At 40.8% G+C, this 22,130-nt stretch overlaps 1 protein-coding gene across 2 annotated transcripts in view; it reads left to right on the top strand.

Annotated features, from left to right (window-relative positions):
- IL13RA1 (interleukin 13 receptor subunit alpha 1) overlaps positions 1-22,130 on the top strand; it is a gene marked incomplete at its 5' end in the record, with an annotated part of 62,029 nt that overhangs the window by 13,794 nt on the left and 26,105 nt on the right. For both annotated transcript variants that reach the window (XM_079728282.1, XM_079728281.1), the window contains one exon: positions 20,098-20,285. In XM_079728282.1, the coding sequence (XP_079584408.1) occupies positions 20,098-20,285 (188 nt within the window). The remainder of the gene's footprint in view (positions 1-20,097; positions 20,286-22,130) is intronic.

Below are 22,130 nucleotides of genomic sequence, written 5' to 3' on the forward strand. Positions count from 1 at the left end.
AAAAAAACCTGCCAAACTATTTTCTAGAGTGGCTGTACCATTTTACATTCCCATCAACAATGTCTGAGTGATTGGTATCTACCTCTCAAAAGGAAACTTAAATCATTCCCAGGGTTAAAAACTAGTTTAGGGCTTCCCTGGTGGCAAAGTGGTTGAGACTCCGCCTGCCGATGCAGGGGACACGGGTTCGTGCCCCGGTCCAGGAAGATCCCACATGCCGCAGAGCGGCTGTGCCCATGAGCCAGGGCCGCTGAGCCTGCGTGTCCGGAGCCTGTGCTCCACAACGGGAGAGGCCACAACAGTGAGAGGGCTGTGTACTGCAAAAAAAAAAAAAAAAAAAGTAGTTTAGTTCCCCACAAAACAACTTACATTTCATGTTTGTGACTATATCTACAAAATTTGTTAAAATTTTCTTTCTTTTCTAAATTAATCTTTCATCATTTCCTTTCTTTAGAGCCTAGGATTTTTTTATTTTTTAATTTAATTATATATATTTTTTATACAGCAGGTTCTTATTAGTCATCGATTTTATACATATTAGTGTATACATGTCAATCCCAATCACCCAATTCATCCCACCACCACCACCACCACCCCCCGCCACTTTCCCCCCTTGGTGTCCATACGTTTGCTCCCTACATCTGTGTCTCTATTTCTGTCCTGCAAACCGGTTCATCTGTACCATTTTTCTAGATTCCACGTATATGCGTTAATATACGATATTTGTTTTTCTCTTTCTGACTTACTTCACTCTGTATGACAGTCTCTAGATCCATCCACGTCTCAACAAATGACCCAATTTCATTCCTTTTTAGGGCTGAGTAATATTCCATTGTATATATGTGTCACATCTTCTTTATCCATTCATCTGTCGATGGGCATTTAGGTTGCTTCCATGACCTGGCTATTGTAAATAGTGCTGCAATGAACATTGAGGTGCATGTGTCTTTTTGAATTATGGTTTTCTCCGGGTATATGCCCAGTACTGGGATTGCTGGATCATATGGTAATTCTATTTTTAGTGTTTTAAGGAACCTCTATACTGTTCTCCATAGTGGCTGTATCAATTTACATTCCCACCAACAGTGCAAGAGGGTTCCCTTTTCTCCACACCCTCTCCAGCATTTGTTGTTTGTAGATTTTCTGATGATGCGCATTCTTACTGGTGTGAGGTGATACGTAATGGTAGTTTTGATTTGCATTTCTCTAATAATTAGTGATGTTGAGCAGCTTTTCATGTGCTTCTTGGCCATCTGCATGTCTTCTTTGGAGAAATGTCTATTTAGGTCTTCTGCCCATTTTTGGATTGGGTTGTTTGTTTTTTTAATTTTGAGCTGCATGAACTATTTATATATTTTGGAGATTAATCCTTTGTCCATTGATTCGTTTGCAAATATTTTCTCCCATTCTGAGGGTGGTCTTTTCGTCTTGTTTATGGTTTCCTTTGCTGTGCAAAAGCTTTGACGTTTCATTAGGTCCCATTTGTTTATATTTGTTTTTATTTCCATTACTCTAGGCGGTGGATCAAACAAGATCTTTCCGTGATTTATGTCAAACAGTGTTCTTCCTATGTTTTCCTCTAAAAGTTTTATAGTGTCTGGTCTTACATTTAGGTCTCTAATCCATTTTGTGTGTGTGTGTGTGTGTGTTACGTGGGCCTCTCACTGTTGTGACCTCTCCCGTTGTGGAGCACAGGCTCCGGATGCGCAGGCTCAGCGGCCATGGCTCACGGGCCAAGCCGCTCCGCGGCACGTGGGATCTTCCCAGACCGGGGCACGAACCCGTGTCCCCTGCATCGGCAGGTGGACTCTCAACCAGTGCGCCACCAGGGAAGCCCCTCTAATGCATTTTGAGTTTATTTTTGTGTATGGTGTGAGGGAGTGGGAGTGTTCTAATTTCATTCTTTTACATGTAGCTGTCCAGATTTCCCAGCACCGCTTATTGAAGAGGCTGTTTTTCTCCATTGTATATCCTTGCCTCCTTTGTCATAGATTAGTTCACCATTGGTGCGTGGGTTTATCTCTGGGCTTTCTGTCCTGTTCCATTGATCTACATTTCTGTTTTTGTGCCAGTACCATATTGTCTTGATTACTGTAGCTTTATAGTATAGTCTGAAGTCAGGGAGTCTGATTCCTCCAGCTCCGTTCTTTTCCCTCAAGACTGCTTTGGCTATTCGGGGTCTTTTTTGTCTCCATACATATTTTAAGATTATTTGTTCTAATTCTGTAAAGAATGCCATTGGTAGTTTGATAGGGATTGCATTGAATCTGTAGACTGCTTTGGGTAGTATAGTCATTTTCACAATATTGATTCTTCCAATCCAAGAACATGGTATATCTCTCCATCTATTTGTATCATCTTTAATTTCTTTCATCAGTGTCTTATAGTTTTCTGCATACAGGTCTTTTGTCTCCCTAGGTAGGTTTATTCCTAGGTATTTTATTCTTTTTGTTGCAATGGTAAATGGGAGTGTTTCCTTTATTTCTCTTTCAGATTTTTCATCATTAGTGTATAGGAATGCAAGAGATTTCTGTGCATTAATTTTGTATCCTGCGACTTTACCAAATTCATTGATTAGCTCTAGTAGTTTTCTGGTAGCCTCTTTAGGATTCTCTACATATAGTATCATGTCATCTGCAAACAGTGACAGTTTTAATTCTTCTTTTCTCATTTGGCTTCATTTTATTTCTTTTTCTCCTCTGATTGCTGTGGTTAAAGATTCCAAAACTATGTTGAATAAGAGTGGTGAGAGGGGACAACCTTGTCCTCTTCCTGATCTTAGAGGAAATGCTTTCAGTTTTTCACCATTGAGAACGATGTTTGCTGTGGGTTTGTCGTATATGGGCTTTATTATGTTGAGGAAGGTTCCCTCTATGCCTACTTTCTGGAGAATTTTTATCATAAATGGGTGTTGAATTTTGTCAAAAGCTTTTTCTACATCTATTGAGATGATCATATGGTTTTTATTCTTCAATTTGTTAATATGGTGTATCACATTGATTGATTTGCATATATTGAAGAATCCTTGCATCCCTGGGATAAATCCCACTTGATCATGGTGTATGATCCTTTTAATGTGTTGTTGGATTCTGTTTGCTAGTATTTTGTTGAGGATTTTTGCATCTATATTCATCAGTGATATTGGTCTGTAATTTTCTTTTTTTGTAGTATCTTTTTCTGGTTTTGGTATCAGGGTGATGGTGGCCTCATAGAATGAGTTTGGGAGTGTTCCTTCCTCCACAGTTTTTTGGAAGAGTTTCAGAAGGATGGGTGTTAGCTCTTCTCTAAATGTTTGATAGAATTCACCTGTGAAGCCATCAGGTCCTGGACTTTTGTTTGTTGGAAGATTTTTAATCACAGTTTCAATTTCATTACTTGTGATTGGTCTGTTCATATTTTCTATTTCTTCCTGGTTCAGTCTTGGAAGGTTATACCTTTCTAAGAATTTGTCCATTTCTTCCATTTTATTGGCATAGAGTTGCTTGTAGTAGTCTCTTAGGATGCTTTGTATTTCTGCGGTGTCGTAACTTCTTTTTCATTTCTAATTTTACTGATTTGAGTCCTCTCCCTCTTTTTCTTGATGAGTCTGGCTAATGGGTTATCAATTTTGTTTATCCTCTCAAAGCACCAGCTTTTAGTTTTATTGATCTTTGCTATTGTTTTCTTTGTTTCTATTTCATTTATTTCTGCTCTGATCTTGATGATTTCTTTCCTTCTGCTAACTTCGGGTTTTGTTTGTTCTTCTTTCTCTAGTTCCTTTAGGTGTAACGTTAGATTGTTTATTTGAGATTTTTCTTGTTTCTTGAGGTAAGCTTGTATAGCTATAAACTTCCCTCTTAGAACTGCTTTTGCTGCATCCCATAGGTTTTGGATCATCGTGTTTTCATTGTCATTTGTCTCTAGGTATTTTTTGATTTCCTCTTTGATTTCTTCAGTGATCTCTTGGTTATTTAGTAATGTATTGTTTAGCCTCCATGTGTTTGTTTTTTTTACATGTTTTTCCCTGTAATTCATTTCTAATCTCATATCGTGGTGGTAAGAAAAGATGCTTGATATGATTTCAATTTTCTTAAATTTACTGAGGCTTGATTTGTGACCCAAGATGTGATCTATCCTGGAGAATGTTCCATGCGCACTTAAGAAGAAAGTGTAATCTGCTGTTTTTGGATGGAATGTCCTATTAATTTCAAGTAAATCTATCTGGTCTATTGTGTCATTTAAAGCTTCTGTTGCCTTTTTTATTTTCATTTTGGATGATCTGTCTATTGGTGAAAGTTGGGTGTTAAAGTCCCCTACACTGTTTGTGTTACTGTCAATTTCCCCTTTTATGTCTTAGCATTTGCCTTATGTATTGAGGTGCTCCTATGTTGGGTGTATAAATATTTACAATTGTTACATGTTCTTCTTGGATTGATCTCTTGATCATTATGTAATGTCCTTCTTTGTCTCTTGTAGTTGTATTTGTTTTAAAGTCTATTTTCTCGGATATGAGAATTGCTACTCTAGCTTTCTTTTGATTTCCATTTGCTTGGATTATCTTTTTCCATTCCCTCGCTTTCATTCCCTAGGTTTGAAGTGGGTCTCCTGTAGACAGCATACATATGAGTCTTGTTTTTGTATCCATTCAGCAAGCCTGTGTCTTTTGGTTGGAGCATTTAATCCGTTCACATTTATGGTAATTATCGATATGTATGTTCCTATGACCATTTTCTTAATTGTTTTGGGTTTGTTATTGTAGGTCCTTTTCTTGTCTTGTGTTTCCTGCCTAGAGGAGTTCCTTTAGCATTTGTTGTAGAGCTGGTTTGTTGGTGCTGAATTCTCTTAGCTTTTGCTTGTCTGTAAAGCTTTGGATTTCTCCATCGAATCTGAATGAGATCCTTGCCGGGTAGAGTAATCTTGGTTGTAGGTTCTTCCCTTTCATCACTTTAAGTATATCATCCCACTCCCTTCTGGCTTGTAGAGTTTCCGCTGAGAAATCAGCTGTTAACCTTATGGGGATTCCCTTGTATGTTATTTGTCGTTTTTCCCTTGCTGCTTTCAATAATTTTTCTTTGTCTTTAATTTTTGCCAAGTTGATTACTATGTTTCTCAGCGTGTTTCTCCTTGGGTTTATCCTGTATGGGACTCTCTGCGCTTCCTGGACTTGGGTGGCTATTTCCTTTCCCATGTTAGGGAAGTTTTCGACTATAATCTCTTCACTTTTCTCGGGTCCTTTCTCTCTCTCTTCTCCTTCTGGGACCCCTATAATGCAAATGTTGTTGTGTTTAATGTTGTCCCAGGGGTCTCCTAGACTGTCTTCATTTCTTTTTATTCTTTTTTGTTCATTGTGTTCCACAGCAATGAATTCCACCATTCTGTCTTCCAGGTCACTTTTCCGTTCTTCTGCCTCAGTTATTCTGCTATTGATTCCTTCTAGTGCAGTTTTCATTTCAGTTATTTTATTGTTCATCTCTGTTTGTTTGTTCTTTAATTCTTCTAGATCTTTGTTAAACATTTCTTGCATCTTCTCGATCTTTGCCTCCATTCTTTTTCTGAGGTCCTGGATCATCTTCACTATCATAATTCTGAATTCTTTTTCTGGAAGGTTGCCTATCTCCACTTCATTTAGTTGTTTTTCTGGGGTTTTATCTTTTTCCTTCATCTGGTATATAGCCCTCTGCCTTTTCATCTTGTCTATCTTTCTGTGAATGTGGTTTTTGTTCCACAGGCCACAGGATTGTAGTTCTTCTTGCTTCTGCTCTCTGCCCTCTCTAGAGCCTAGAATTATTAACAACAGGACAAGGAAGAAAGGACCAGGATAATCAATTCAATTCAGTAAAACTTTAGCACGCATTGTGGGTAAAGCACTGAATGGGCAGCAGAGATAAGAAACATGTCTCTTCACTCCTAAAGCTTCAAATGTGGAGGGGACAGCACTGGGCACAATTGCCTATATAGAAATAAGAGTGCATGATGGAGGCTTCCAGAAGTGTAGGCAGATTCTGTGGGAAGTGACGGTGGAGTAGAGGGTGGTCACAGAGCAAGGCTGAGAGGCTTTGGTGAAGGGGGTGGACTGCCTGGATGGGGAGGAGTCTCCGAGGCTGTAGGTGGCACTGGGCAAGAGTGGTCTGAGGACTGGGGGCATTGAGTCTGTGTGATTCCAGGAGGGGAAGCAGGAGATCTAGTGTTGGCAGTCTGCCCTGCACGTGCCCCTGTCCCCCTGTCTATCTCTCCTTCAGACTGTTTCTGAGAGAGTGGGCTGTGGAAGGCCACGTCCAGGACTTCTGAAGCTATAGTATAAGCATGGCCTTTATCCTGGAATGTCCATTTTGCCTGATGACTTGCTGTAAAGTATTTTTTGGTATATGAAAACACTCACGGCTGTGTCATGCAATAGAACGCAAACAACCACCTGAATTTTTTTTCAGGATTGAGAAACATTTATTGAATCAAAATCAAATACTTTCTTTTTATTATCTACAAGCCAACACTGAACTTACTTTATTCAAGAATGAACACTCTGTACAAAAAAAAGTATGCTTATAGTATAAAAATATCCCATGAATTTTTTAACAAAAACCTCCCAAGTTGCCGGTGGGGGGGTTAGCATTCACTCTCCTCCCCTGTCCCCAGAGGTGCTCCCGGCCAAGTTGAGAAGCACTGCAGGCGAAGCCAGACTGAGATCGTGCAGTTCAGTCCCCCCCACCCCTCAGGACAGATCATTCTCACTTGAGGTTTTGCAGTTTCACTTGCCCGCTTGTGGTACCTGTTGTTTCTCCTTTACTTAAAGCCCTTCAGTGGCTCCCTGGTGGCTGCAGGATAAAGTCCAAACTCACCAGCGTGACCGACAAAGCCTTTTGTGCTCCAGCTCCTGCCCATCTCTGTAGCGTCAGTCTCGTCTCCCCCATGTACCCCCACCCCTCTTGCACCTACCTCCCAGCCCACACTGAACTTCTTCCAGTTCCTCAAACTCGCTCTTCAAACACTCAAACAGAAGAGGGGCAGCCAAACCGAACATTCAGCCAGAATAGCGGAAGCATTCTGCGTTCCCTCACAGCCCAAGCCTTGCCCTTTCACCTGGATGCTGCTTATTTGTCCTTCTTAGCTCAGACATCACTTCCCTTCCAGAAAGCCTTCCTTGACCTCTCAAGCCTAGATATGTCCCCAGTCATCATGTACCACGGTACCCTGCAACTTCCTGTGTCATAATACTCAGCACATTGTGTTGTATTTCCCGTTTACTTAGTGGTCACCCTCCCCAGACTGCCATCTCCCTTGAGAGAAGGGGCTCTGTCTTGTTTCCCCCTGTGCCTGATACATGGTAGGTGCTCCATAAATAGGTTTTGAATGTTTGGTAGGATCCAAAGTTAGAAAACATTCAGGACTGGGGTGAGGACTTAGAAGGGAGGGATAAACAACTCAAGAGCATTATAGTTGATGAATAAAAACAGAGGAGGATTGAGTGCATCTGCCTCCCGAAAGAACTGCTAGTGAAAGGGACCAAGAACTAAGCCTTAAAAAGGAGTAGCCTGGCCCTGATAATGTTGTGGTGAAGTCTGGAGAAAGCTGTTACTATAGGCTTTTTTTTTTTACATCTTTATTGGAGTATAATTGCTTTACAATGGTGTGTTCGTTTCTGCTTTATAACAAAGTGAATCAGCTAACGTATACATATATCCCCATATCCCCTCCCTCTTGCATCTCCCTCCCACCCTCCCTATCCCACCCCTCTAGGTGGTCACAGAGCACCAAGCTGATCTCCCTGTGCTATGCGGCTGCTTCCCACTAGCTATCTGTTTTACATTTGGTAGTGTATATATGTCCATGCCACTCTCTCACTTTGTCCCAGCTTACCCTTCCCCCTCCCCGGGTCCTCAAGTCCATTCTCTACATCTGTGTCTTTATTCCTGTCCTGCCTCTAGGTTCTTCAGAACTCTTTTTTTTTAAAGATTTCATATATATGTGTTAGCATACAGTATTTGTTTTTCTCTTTCTGACTTACTTCACTCTGTATGACAGTCTCTAGGTCCATCCACCTCACTACAAATAACTCAATTTTGTTTCTTTTTATGACTGAGTAATATTCCATTGTATATATGTGCCACATCTCCTTTACCCATTCATCTGTCGATGGGCACTTAGGTTGCTTCCATGTCCTGGCTATTGTAAATAGAGCTGAAATGAACATTGTGGTGCATGACTCTTTTTGAATTATGGTTTTCTCATGGTATATGTAATCCCAGTAGTGGGATTGCTGGGTCATATGGTAGTTCTATTTTTAGTTTTTTGAGGAACCTCCATAGTGTTCTCCCTAGTGGCTGTATCAATTTACATTCCCACCAACAGTGCAAGAGGGTTCCCTTTTCTCCACACGCTCTCCAGCACTTATTGTTTGTAGACTTTTTGATGATGGCCATTCTGACTGGTGTGAGGTGATACCTCATTGTGGTTTTGATTTGCATTTCTCTAATGATTAGTGGTGTTGAGCATTCGTTCATGTGTTTGTTGGCAATCTGTATGTCTTCTTTGGAGAAATGTCTATTTAGGTCTTCTGCCCATTTTTGAATTGGGTTATTTGTTTTTTTGATATGGAGCTGCATGAGTTGCTTGGAAGTTTTGGAGATTAATCCTTTGTCAGTTACTTCATTTGCAAATATTTTCTCCCATTCTGAGGGTTGTCTTTTTGTCTTGTTTATGGTTTCTTTTGCTGTGCAAAAGCTTTGAAGCTTCATTAGGTCCCATTTGTTTATTTTTGTTTTTATTTCCATTTCTTTAGGAGGTGGGTCAAAAAGGATCTTGCTGTGATTTATGTCATAGGGTGTTCTGCCTATGTTTTCCTCTAAGAGTTTGATAGTGTCTGGCCTTACATTTAGGTCTTTAATCCATTTTGAGTTTATTTTTGTGTATGGTGTTAGGGAGTGTTCTAATTTCATTCTTTTACATGTAGCTGTCCAGTTTTCCAAGCATCACTTATTGAAGAGGCTGTCTTTTCTCCATTATATATTTTTGCCTCCTTTATCCAAGGTAAGGTGACCCTATATGTGTGCATTTAACTCTGGGCTTTCTATCTTGTTCCATTGATCTATTATTTCTCTTTTTGTGCCAGTACCATACTGTCTTGATGATTGTAGCTTTGTAGTATAGTCTGAAGTCAAGGAGCCTGATTCCTCCAGCTCCGTCTTTCTCTCTCAAGATTGCTTTGGCTATTCAGGGTCCTTTGTGTTTTGATACAAATTGTGAAATTTTTTTGTTCTACTTGTGTGAAAAATGCCATTGGTAGTTTGATAGGGATTACATTGAATCTGTAGGTTGCTTTGGGCAGTATAGTCATTTTCACAATGTTGATTCTTCTAATCCAAGAACATGGTATATCTCTGAATCTGTTTGTATCACCTTTAATGTCTTTCATCAGTGTCTTATAGTTTTCTGCATACAGGTCTTTTGTCTCCTTAGGTAGGTTTATTCCTAGGTATTTTATTATTTTCGTTGCCGTGGTAAATGGGAGTGTTTCCATAATTTCTCTTTCAGATTTTTCATCATTAGTGTATAGGAATGCAAGAGATTTCTATGCATTAATTTTATATCCTGCTACTTTACCAAATTCATTGATTAGCTCTAGTAGTTTTCTGGTAGCATCTTTGGGATTCTCTATGTATAGTATCTGTCATCTGCAAACAGTGACAGTTTTACTTCTTTTCTGATTTGGATTCCTTTTATATTTTTTTCCTTGCTCTTTGCTGTGGCTAAAACTTCCAAAACTATGTTGAATAATAGTGGTGAGAGTTTGCAACCTTGTCTTGTTCCTGATCTTAGTGGAAATGGTTTCAGTTTTTCACCACTGAGTACGATGTTGCCTGTAGGTTTGTCATATATGGCCTTTATTATGTTGAGGTAAGTTCCCTCTGTGCCTACTTTCTGGAGAGTTTTTATCATAAAATGGGTGATGAATTTTGTCAAAAGCTTCTTCTGCATCTATTGAGATGATCATATGGTTTTTCTTCTTCAGTTTGTTAATATGGTGTATCACATTGATTGTTGTGCATATATTGAAGAATCCTTGCATTCCTGGGATAAACCCCACTTGATTATGGTGTATAATCCTTTTAATGTGCTGTTGGATTCTGCTTGCTAGTATTTTGTTGAGGATTTTTGCATCTATGTTCATCAGTGATATTGGCCTGTAGTTTTCTTTCTTTGTGACATCTTTTTCTGGTTTTGGTATCAGGGTGATGGTGGCCTTGTAGAATGAGTTTGGGAGTGTTCCTCCCTCTGCTATATTTTGGAAGAGTTTGAAAAGGATAGGTGTTAGCTGTTCTCTAAATGTTTGTTAGAATTTGCCTGTGAAGTCATCTGGTCCTGGGCTTTTGTTTCTTGGAAGTTTTTTTTTTTCTTACAACTTTATTGGAGTATAATTGCTTCACAATGGTGTATTAGTTTCTGCTTTATAAAAAAGTGAATCAGTTATACATATACATCTGTTCCCATATCCCTTCTTGGAAGATTTTAAATCACAGGTTCAATTTCAGTGCTTCTTATTGGTCTGTTTATATTTTCTATTTCTTCCTGGTTCAGTCTCGGGAGGTTGTGCTTTTCTAAGAATTTGTCCATTTCTTCCAGGTTGTCCATTTTATTGGCATAGAGTTGCTTGCAGTAATCTCTCATGAACCTTTGTATTCCTGCAGTGTCAGTTGTTACTTCTCCTTTTTCATTTCTAATTCTATTGATTTGAGTCTTCCCCCTTTTTTTCTTGATGAGTCTGGCTAGTGGTTTATCAATTTTGTTTATCTTGTCAAAGAACCAGCTTTTAGTTTTATTGATCTTAGCTATTGTTTCCTTCATTTCCTTTTCATTTATTTCTGATCTGATCTTTATGGTTTCTTTCCTTCTGCTAACTTTGGGCTTTTTTTGTTCTTCTTTCTCTCACTGTTTTAGGTCTAACGTTAGGTTGTTTATTTGAGATATTTCTTGTTTCTTGAGGTAGGATTGTATTGTTATAAACGTCCCTCTTAGAACTGCTTTTGCTGTATCCCATAGGTTTGGGGTCGTCGTGTTTTCATTGTCATTTGTTTCTAGGTATTTTTTGATTTCCTCTTTGATTTTTTCAGTGATCTCTTGGTTATTTAGTAGTGTATTGTTTAGAATTCATGTGTTTGTATTTTTCATAGATTTTTTTCCCTGTAACTGATATCTAGTCTCGTAGCATTGTGGTTAGAAAAGATTCTTGATATGATTTCAATTGTCTTAAATTTACCAAGACTTGATTTGTCACCCAAGACATGATCTATCCTCGAGAATGTTCCTTGAGCACTTGAGAAGAAAGTGTATTCTGTTATTTTTGGATGGAATGTCCTGTAAATGTCAATTAAGTCCATCTTGTTTAATGTATCATTTAAAGCTTGTGTTTCCTTATTTATTTTCATCTTGGGTGATCTGTCCATTGGTGAAAGTGGGGTGTTAAAGTCCCCTACTATGATTGTGTTACTGTCGATTTCCCCTTTTATGTCTGTTAGCATTTGCCTTATGTATTGAGGTGCTCCTATGTTGGGTGCATAAATATTTTCAATTGTTATATGTTCTTCTTGGATTTATCTCTCTTTTTTTTTTTTTTTTTTTTTTGCGGTGGACGGGCCTCTCACTGTTGTGGCCTCTCCCGTTGCGGAGCACAGGCTCCGGACGCGCAGGCTCAGCTGCCATGGCTCATGGGCCCAGCCGCTCCGCAGCATGTGGGATCTTCCCAGACCGGGGCACAAACCCATGTCCCCTGAATCAGCAGGCAGACTTTCAACCACTGCACCACCAGGGAAGCCCGGATTGATCTCTTGATCATTATGTAATGTCTTTCTTTGTCTCTTGTAGTTGTATTTGTTTTAAAGTCTATTTTCTCTGATATAAGAATTGCTACTCCAGCTTTCTTTTGATTTCCATTTGCATGGAATATCTTTTTCCATCCCCTCACTTTCAGTCTGTATGTGTCCCTAGGTCTGAAGTGGGTCTCCTGTAGACAGCATATGTATGGGTCTTGTTTTTGTATCCATTCAGGCAGTCTGTGTCATTTGGTTGGAGCATTTAATCCATTTAAATTTAAGGTGGTTATCGATATATGTGTTCCTATTACCATTTTCTTACTTGTTTTGGGTTTGTTATTGTAGGTCTTTTCCTTCTCTTGTGTTTCCTGCCTAGAGAAGTTCCTTTAGCATTTGTTGTAACGCTGGTTTGTGGTGCTGAATTCTCTTAGCTTTTGCTTGTCTGTAAAGGTTTTAATTTCTCCATCAAATCTGAATGAGATCCTTGCTGGGTAGAGTAATCTTGGTTGTAGGTTTTTCTCTTTCATCACTTTAAATATGTCCTGCCACTCCTTTCTGGCTTGCAGGGTTTCTCCTGAAAGATCAGCTGTTAACCTTATGGGGATTCCCTTGTATGTTATTCGTTGTTTTTCCCTTGCTGCTTTTACTATTTTTTCTTTGTATTTAATTTTTGATAGTTTGATGAATATGTGTCTTGGCGTGCTTCTCCTTGGATTTATCCTGTATGGGGCTCTCTATTTTTCCTGGACCTTAATGAGTATTTCCTTTCCCGTATTAGGGAAGTTTTCAACTATAATCTCTTCAAATATTGTCTCAGTCCCGTTCTTTTTTCTCTTGTTCTTCTGGTACCCCTATAATTCGAATGTTGGTCTGTTTAATGTTGTCCTAGAAGTCTTTGAGAGTGTCCTCAATTCTTTTCATTCTTTTTTCTTTATTCTGCTCTGCAGTAGTTATTTCCACTGTTTTATCTTCCAGGTCACTTATCTGTTCTTCTGCCTCAGTTATTCTGCTATCGATTCCTTCTAGAGAATTTTTAATTTCATTTATTGTGTTGTTTATCATTGTTTGTTTGCTCTTTAGTTCTTCAAGTCCTTGTTAAATGTTTCCTGTATTTTCTCCATTCTATTTTCAAGATTTTGGATCATCTTTACTGTCATTATTCTGAATTCTTTTTCAGGTAGACTGCCTATTTCCTCTTCATTTGTTTGGTCTGGTGGATTTTTACCTTGCTCCTTCATCTGCTGTGTATTTCTCTGTCTTCTCATTTTGCTTGACTTACTGTGTTTGGGGTCTCCTTTTCACAGGCTGCAGGTTCATAGTTCCCGTTGTTTTTGGTGTCTGCCCCCAGCGGGTGAGGTTGGTTCAGTGGGTTGTGTAGGCTTCCTGGTGGAGGGGACTGGTGCCTAGATTCTGGTGGATGAGGCTGGATCTTGTCTTTCTGGTGAGCAGGACCACATCTGGTGGTGTGTTTTGGGGTGTCTGTGACCTTATTATGATTTTAGGCAGCCTCTGTGCTAATGGGTGTGGTTGTGTTCCTGTCTTGCTAGTTGTTTGGCATAGGGTGTCCAGCACTGTAGCTTGCTGGTCGTTGAGTGGAGCTGGGTGTTAGCATTGAGATGGAGATCTCTGGGAGAGCTTTCGCCATTTGATATAACGTGGGGCTGGGAGGTCTCTGGTGGACCAATGTCCTGAAGTTGGCTCTCCACCTCAGAGGCACAGGCCTGATACCCGGCCGGAGCACCAAGACCCTGTCAGCCACACGGCTCAGAAGAAAAGGGAGAAAAAGAAAGAAAGAAAGAAAGAAAAATAAATAAAATAAAGTTATTGAAATAAAAAATTTAATATATTATTAAAAATATAAAATTAATAAGAAAGAAAGAGAGAAGAGAGCAACCAAACCGAGAAACAAATCCACCAATGATAACAAGTGTGAAAAACTATACAAAAAAAATGTACAGAGAGAACCCTAGGACAAATGGTAAAAGCAAAGCTATACAGACAAAATCACACAAAGAAGCATACACACACACACCCTCAAAAGGAGAAAAAGGAAAAAAAAATATATAAAAGGAAGAGAGCAACAAAATCAATAAACAAATCTACCAATAATAATAAGCTCTAAATACTAAAGTAAGATAAACATAAAACCTGAAACAAATTAGATGCAGATAGCAAACCCCAAGTCTACAGTTGCTCCCAGAGTCCACGCCTCAATTTTGGGATGATTCATTGTCTATTCAGGTACTCCACAGATGCAGGGTGCATCACGTTGATTGTGGAGATTTAATCCACTGCTCCTGAGGCTGCTGGGAGAGATTTCCCTTTGTCTTCTTTGTTCGCACAGCTCCCGGGGTTCAGCTTTGGATTTGGAACCGCCTCTGTGTGTAGGTCGCCTGAGGGCGTCTGTTCTTCGCTCAGACAGGACGGGGTTAAAGGAGCAGCTGATTCGGGGGCTCTGGCTCACTCAGGCCGGGGGGAGGGAGGGGTATGGATGGCGGGCGAGCCTGTGGCGGCAGAGGCCGGCGTGACGTTGCACCAGCCTGAGGCGCCGTGCGTTCTCCCAGGGAAGTTGTCACTGGATCACGGGACCCTGGCAGTGGCGGGCTGCACAGGCTCCCGGGAGGGGAGGTGGGGATAGTGACCTGTGCTCGCACACAGGCTTCTTGGTGGCTGCAGCAGCATCCTTAGTGTCTCATGCCCGTCTCTGGGGTCCGTGCTGATACCCGTGGCTCGCTCTGTCTCTGGAGCTCGTTTAGGTGGTGCTCTGAATCCCCTCTCCTTGCACACCCCAAAACAATGTTCTCTTGCCTCTTAGGCAGTTCCAGACTTTTTCCCAGAGTCCCTCCCGGCTAGCTGTGGTGCACTAGCCCCCTTCAGGCTGTGTTCACCTAGCCAACCCCGGTCCTCTCCCTGGTATCTGACCTCCGAAGCCTGAGCTTCAGCTCCCAGCCCCCACCCATCCCAACGGGTGAGCAGACAAGCCTCTCGGGCTGGTGAGTGCCGGTCGGCACCGATCCTCTGTGCGGCAGTCTCTCCGCTTTGCCCTCCGCACCCCTGTTGCTGCGCTCTCCTCCGCGGCTCCGAAGCTTCCCCCCTCCACCACCTGCAGTCTCTGCCAGTGAAGGGGCTTCCTAGTGTGTGGAAACCTTTCCTCCTTCACAGCTCCCTCCCAGAGGTGCAGGTCCCGTCCCTATCCTTTTGTCTCTGTTTATTCTTTTTTCTTTAGCCCTACCCCCGTACGTGGGGATTTTCTTGCCTTTTGGGAGGTCTGAGGTCTTCTGCCAGTGTTCAGTAGGTGTTCTGTAGGAGTTGTTCCACGTGTAGATGTACTTCTGATGTATTTGTGGGGAGGAAGGTGATCTCCACGGCTTACTCCTCCGCCTTCTTGAAGCTTTCTCTCCAGTATCCCCTCTTGATGAATAAATTACAAAAAACTGGCCCAACCAAGTAGAAAGGCATTGTTCTTCCTCTGGGCTGAAGCGTTCTGGGCTGATGCAGTGTCTTTCCAAAGCTGACAGCAGATGGTGCTCGGGCTGGCTTTCAGCCCTTAGTTCATGCCTTGGTGCAGGGGATAATCTACAACCATGAGAGGTGGCACAAGAAGCCATCCTCTGAGAGTGGGGGTTTGCCTGCACCCGGGGTGGGAGGGCTAGGCATGAGTAATACCACTTCTTGTCATACATGTTCCCAGAGTTGGTCATCAGCGTGGATGGACTCTTTCTGGAACGTAGACCTGTGTTGGCCAATACAAGGGCCACTACTCACACATGACTGTTTATGTTTTAATTTAAATTAATTAAAATTAAATCGAATTAAAACTTCAGTTGCTCAGTCTTAGTAGCCAGTTTCACATATGGCTAGTGGCTGCTGAATCAGACAGCACAGATCTCAGATGTTTCCATAATCCCAGAAAACGTTGTTGGACAGTACTGGTATAAATTCTGTATCTTTTGCCCTTACTACCCCGCAGCTTATTTGTTTCTGGAGCCACACTGCCTGGGTTCAAATCCTGGCTCTCTTTCTTACTAGCAGTGTGATTTGGGGCAAGTCACTTCTGTCTGAGCCTCAGTTTTGTAATCTGTAAAATGGGGGTAGTAATAATAGTGCTACTTCTTAAGGATGTTGCGAGGGCTGTTATATGAAGAGTGTTGGGAGTTGTGCCTAACTGCTAACATTTATTGAGTAAGCACGAAATACATGGTGGCTATATTGTTTTTTATTATTCATCCCCACTCCCTTGCAGATGTAGCCAGTACACATAGCTGGCCTCTTGCCCAAACTCGCATAATTAGCGCCTAGCCCATACCTCTTCCTCCCTGCTCTCCCCTAGAGAGGTCCTTTCCAATCAAAACCACAAAAGAAAGACACGTGGCTCCTTCATAATCAAGCACTCAGAATTGGTTTAGGTACCAGTTTAAATCTTGTCAAACAAACTGCCGGAGACTGTTTCCCTGATCACCAGTCAGAAAATGCGGAGTCATTTTGAAGCCCCGGGGCAATGACTTGAAGTCCTGCAGGGATAGTCTGGCATTGAAGGGAGCCTGACCTTAATAGCTACAGACTAGCCATGCCAATGAATTTTCGGGAATTTCTTACCATATTAATCATCTTCAGAGTGGGGAAATAGTCTGTAATTTGTCCATTTCCTCCTTATGTCTACAGTATGATTCTGTGGATTCCAGTGTTTGATTTTTAACAGGAAGCACTTGAATGCGTCCTATCTTAGGTTATCATCTAATCTTTCACAAAATTTTGAAAGTTGTCTATTCAAAACCGATATTTTTCCTTTCGCTATTTTTTTTCTAAAGAACAACAAAAAAATTTTTTTAATTTCATATCTGGGGTCCATGAGCATATATGAAATACTCAGGGTACAAAAATGAAAAAGGAATCTCAAAGGTTACCCATTAGAGGAGTTCCTTGCATTATTGAAAAAAATTTTAATTTCTACATAGTTTTCTTTAGTTATGTAAAAATAATGTCATACGTTTCTTCAGTTTTTTATTTTTGGCTGTGGGTGGAGAACATTTCAGGCCTGTCTGATCTAAAAACTAGTCATGGCTGTAACTAAGCTTTTAAAAAACTGTTTCATTCATGAACCACAGGGGCCTACAACCACAAGAAAAATCTTATGTACTATCTCTTAAGGGACAAGGTCACTTTCTATATTGAAGCATTTCTTTGCACAGCTTTTGAAGAACTAAATACATTAGATCTGAATTTTTGATTTCTTTTTCAAAAATGACATTATTTAGAACAGTTCTACGTTTACAACAAAAGTGGGAGGAAGGTACAGAGATTTTCCATATACCCACTGCCCCCACAATTAATAGCCTCCCCCATTATCAACATTCCCACCAGTAGTACATTTGTTACAATTGATGAAGCTACATTAATACATCATAATCACCCAAAGTCCATAGTTTACATTAGGGCTTACTCTTGGTGTTCTACATTCATGGGTTTGGACAAATGTATGACATATATCCAGCATTATAATATCATACAGAGTATTTTCATTGCCCTAAAACTCTTCTGTGTTCCACCAATTCATCTCTCCCCTACCCCAACCCCTGGCAACCAGTGATTTTTTTATTCTCCATGGTTTCACTTTTTCCAGGATGTTGTATAGTTGGAATCATACAGTATGTAGCATTTTCAGATTGGCTTCTTTCACTTAGTAATATGCATTTAAGGTTCCTCTATGTATTTCAGAGCTTGATAGCTTATTTCTTTTTAAGGCTAAATAATATTTTGTTGTCTGGATGTACCACAGTTTATTTATCCATTTGCCTACTGAAGGACATCTTGGTTGCTTCCAAGCTTTGGCAATGATGAATAAAGCTGCTTTAAACATTTGTATGCAGGTTTTCTTGTGCATGTAAGTTTTCAACTCCTTTAGGTAAATACCAAAGAGCACGATTGCTGATCATATGGTAAGAATATGTTTAGTTTTGTAAGAAACTGCCAAACTGTCTTCCAAAGTGGCCGTACCATTTTTTTTTTTTTTTTGCGGTACGTGGGCCTCTCACTGTTGTGGCCTCTCCCGTTGTGGAGCACAGGCTCCGTACGCGCAGGCTCCGCAGCCATGGCTCACGGGCCCAGCCGCTCCGTGGCATGTGGGATCCTCCCGGACCGGGGCACGAACCCGTGTCCCCTGCATCGGCAGGCGGACTCTCAACCACTGCGTCACCAGGGAAGCCCTGGCTGTACCATTTTGTATTCCCACCAGCAGTGAATGAGAGTTCCTGTTGCTCCACATCCTCGACAGCATTTGGTGTTGTTGGTGTTCTGGATTATGGACATTCTAATTGGTGTGTAGTGGTATCTTGTTGCTTTAATTTGCATTTCTCTGATAACATATGATGTGGAACATCTTTTCATATGCTTATTTGCCATCCATATATCTACTTTGGTGGAGTGTCTGTGAAGATCTTTGGCCCATTTTTTAGTTGGGTTGTTTGTTTTATTGTTGAGTTTTAAGAGTTCTTTGTATATTTTGGATAACAGTCCTTTATCAGATGTGTCTTTTGCAAATATCTTCTCACAGTATGTGGCTTGTTTTCTTATTCTCTTGTTATTATCTTTTGCAGAAGTTTTTAATTTTAATGGAATTCAGCTTATCAATTATTTTTTTAAAGATCATGCCTTTGATGTTATATCTAAAAAGTCATCGTCATACCCAAGGTTGTCTAGCTTTTCTCCTGTGTTATCTCCTAGGAGATTTATAGTTTTGCACTTTACATTTAGGTCTGTGATCCATTGTGAGTTTAAGTTTAGTTTTGTGAACAGTGTAAGGTCTGTGATTAGATTCATTTTTTTTGCATGTGGATGTCCAGTTGTTCCAGCACCATTTGTTGAAGAGACTGTCTTTGTTCCATTGTCTTGCCTTTGCTCTTTTGTCAAAGATCAATTGACTGTATTTATGGGAAAGATCTGAGTTTTATAAGACTGGATTTTGCAGCACAATCCCCTGGAGAATTGCTGTCAAAATGCTTATTCCTAGGCCCTGGACAAACCCTTCTAAGTAGGGTTCTCTGGGAGAAGGTTTGAGGAATCTGAATTTTTAAAATGAGCACAGATGATTCTGAAGTAAACAGGTGAAGGGTTTGGGACTCTTTACTCTTAGTTCATTTTCTAAATTGTCTTCCTTTTCTGCAGAACCTTTGCACAACTCCCCTTGTGACTGATAATGTAAGGCTTGACTCTGTGTCTTCTGCCAATTACTATAAAACAGAGTCCTTTGATAGTCTAGACAAAAAAGTGTAATGAGCACATTGTCTGCCTGCGCTGTGCTAGATGATCATTGGGGAAAGGTATATGTAGAGGTTTTTTGAAATGGGAAAGAAGATACCAGCATTTAGAGCCACACAGTAGAGTAAGACACTTAGAAAGCTATTGTGTTCTGGAACATTGATCTGGCACTGGTTGGAGGACACTAATAAAGTCAGAGAGGTCAGTCTGGAGAAGCCATGAAGCCTCAAGTGATCAGGACATGAAACAGGGTGAGGGGAATATCATAGGAGAGAATCCCAGAAGGTTTGCAAAGGAAGAAGTAACAAAATTTGGTGATAGAATATAGGGAAAGTGAAGAGAGGTGATTTCAAAGGTGCTAATTGAGGAGCCCAGAGAAACTGAGCTCTGACTGATGGAAACTGGGATGGTTAGAAGAAAAGGCAGTTTGGCAGGGAAGAGGGGGCATCTGTTTTGGCTGTTGAATTTGAGGTTGGAGCAGTTAGAAATCTGGGACTAGCTCCAAGGCGAGAGGTCAGGATTAGGAATCCTCAGTGCAGAAATTCTAGTCAAGGGGTGGAAGTGATAAATGGGTGAATGGATGAGGGAGTAAGAAATAGACAGGGATATGCAGCGGGCTGAGGACCGGATGTGAATCCTCTGAGAATAGGAGAAAGGAGAGGAGCAAGCCAAGAAAACAAGGAAGGAACTGGCAGAGGGACCAGAGGAGAACCATGGAATTGAGCAGATGAGGCATTTTCAGGAAGCATAACATTTCTCATCCTGGCCTCATGCCATCTCCCATACAGAAGAGGAAAAAGAGTCAGGACTCTTCTAGTTTCTATAACTATTGAAAGTACCAATATTCATGAAAAAGGATCATTCACTTCTTCCTAGAGTATGACATGGAGCCACATTATAACACAGGGCTTTAAAAAATGCTACCCTGCCAGTTTGCAAATATGGCTTTTCATGGACATCTTCAGTCACTTAAAAACAACCGAACAAATAAACTTCTACCTTTGTTTCTTGAATATCTGGTTAAAAATAATGCAGAAGGTTGTCTTATTTTATCTTGCAGGCACAGCAGCCTAGGAAAAATTCTTCAGTGTGAAGACATCTACAGAGAAGATCAACACATTGGTTGTTCCTTTGCTCTGACTAAGGTGAAGGATTCCAGTTTTGAACAACACAGTGTCCAAGTAATGGTCAAGGACAATGCGGGAAAAATCAGACCATCCTTTAATATAGTGCCTTTAACTTCTCATGGTACGTTTTAGAAGTCCTCTAAGACAGTGTGGATAAAAGTGTTATTTTTTTTGAACATCAATAGAAATAATTAAAAATGATGATTTTTGGTTTGAAGATCTTCTCAGAAAAAAAGGGACTATATTTATGTATATATTTCTTTGCCCCTTTTTAAAGAAGCAAGCTTGGAAATTCTCATATTTATTCAGCACACATGCCACGTGCTTTATCCTTGTTTACTTATGAGTACACTGAGCCTTAGAGCAAGTAGTCAGTTGCAGAACCGAGATTAGAACCTGGGCTCTGTGACTCAAGATCTGTTCTCTTTTACTTACACTCCAGAGGATGATGCTGCAGAATAAATGTGACTTAATATAGTTCCTGGATAATCTGCCTCTTAGTTAAAAAAAAGCTTAGACTGGAGGTGGAGTGATCAGGGGTGATATTCAAACTGTCTAACATTCTGGGTGACCCAGGCACTGATCAATCAGAACAACCAGTGCAGCTGAGTTTCAGCCCACTAGAAAGAGTCCTCAACTTAAAAACTTAAGAGACCTGCTTAAGGTCCTAGCTTCTTCACTTTGGACAAGGCATATATACTCTAAGTGCTTCCTCATCTGTAAAAGGGGGTACACAGTTCCTCTTGACCTCAAAGGATTGTTGTAAGGTCCAAATGATGTGAACTGTATAAAAGCGTTTTGTAAGTCTCTATATAGCAGAGTAGTATAAGCATCGTGTTTATTTATTTGTTGTGATATCTCAACGAGCTCAGATTCTGGCTAAGTGGTACACAGAAAATTTATAGGCAAATAATCATGAATTGACAGAGGTTTCCAAGTCTGAGTAGAACACTGTTTACCGCTGCTTCAGACATACATGGAAATGAATTCTAGTAGTGCAGGCAGGGCAGCAAATTTGTAGGCCGGGGCGGGGGTTGGGGTGCGGGGGGTGTGCGGAAACTTGCCAAGTAGGATCATCTGAAGCAAAGCCCTTCTCTGCCCACCCCCCGCTGCCCCCCGGCTTGGCAGATTGTCCTTGTTGGACCTTTTAAGCTCATTTTGCTGCTCTTCTTCCTAGAGATTACTGGTGATATAAAGGGAGATCCTGGGCTTCCCTGGTGGTGCAGTGGTTAAGAAGCCGCCTGCCAATGCAGGGGACACGGGTTCGAGCCCTGGTCTGGGAAGATCCCACATGCCACGGGGCAACTAAGCCCGTGCGCCACAACTACCGAGACTGCGCTCTAGAGCCCACGAGTCACAACTACTGAGCCCACGTGTCACAACTACTGAAGCCCGTGCTCCTAGAGCCCATGCTCTGCAACAAGAGAAGCCACCGCAATGAGAAGCCCGCGTACCGCAACGAAGAGTAGCCCCCACTCGCCACAACTAGAGAAAGCCCACATGCAGCAATGAAGACCCAAGGCAGCCAAAAATAAATAAATAAATTAATTAAAAAAATAAAGGGAGATCCTTCTCAGCTAGAAGATGACATTGTCAAGTTGTTTTCTGTTAATTATCCATTCTCTTTTGTTGCTCGGTCTTAAGCATAGTTGACTCCTGAAAAACTGAATTGACTAGGCTAATTTTTTGTTTTTTACTTTCTTTTAAATTGTGGTTATAATTATATAACATTAAATATACCATCTTAACCATTTTCAAGTGTACAGTTCAGTAGGGTTAAGTATATTCACACTGTTGTGCAACAGATCTCTAGAACTTTCTCATCTTGTAATACTGAAACTCCATGCCCATGAAACACTAATTTCCCCTCCTCCCGACCCCAGCCCCTGGTAATCACCTTCCTACTTTCTGTTTCTATGACTGACTACTTTAGGTACCTCAAATGACTGGAATGATACAGTGTTGG

The sequence above is a fragment of the Hyperoodon ampullatus genome (genome assembly GCF_949752795.1).
Source record: "Hyperoodon ampullatus genome assembly, chromosome: X".
Classification (NCBI taxonomy): domain Eukaryota; kingdom Metazoa; phylum Chordata; class Mammalia; order Artiodactyla; family Ziphiidae; genus Hyperoodon; species Hyperoodon ampullatus.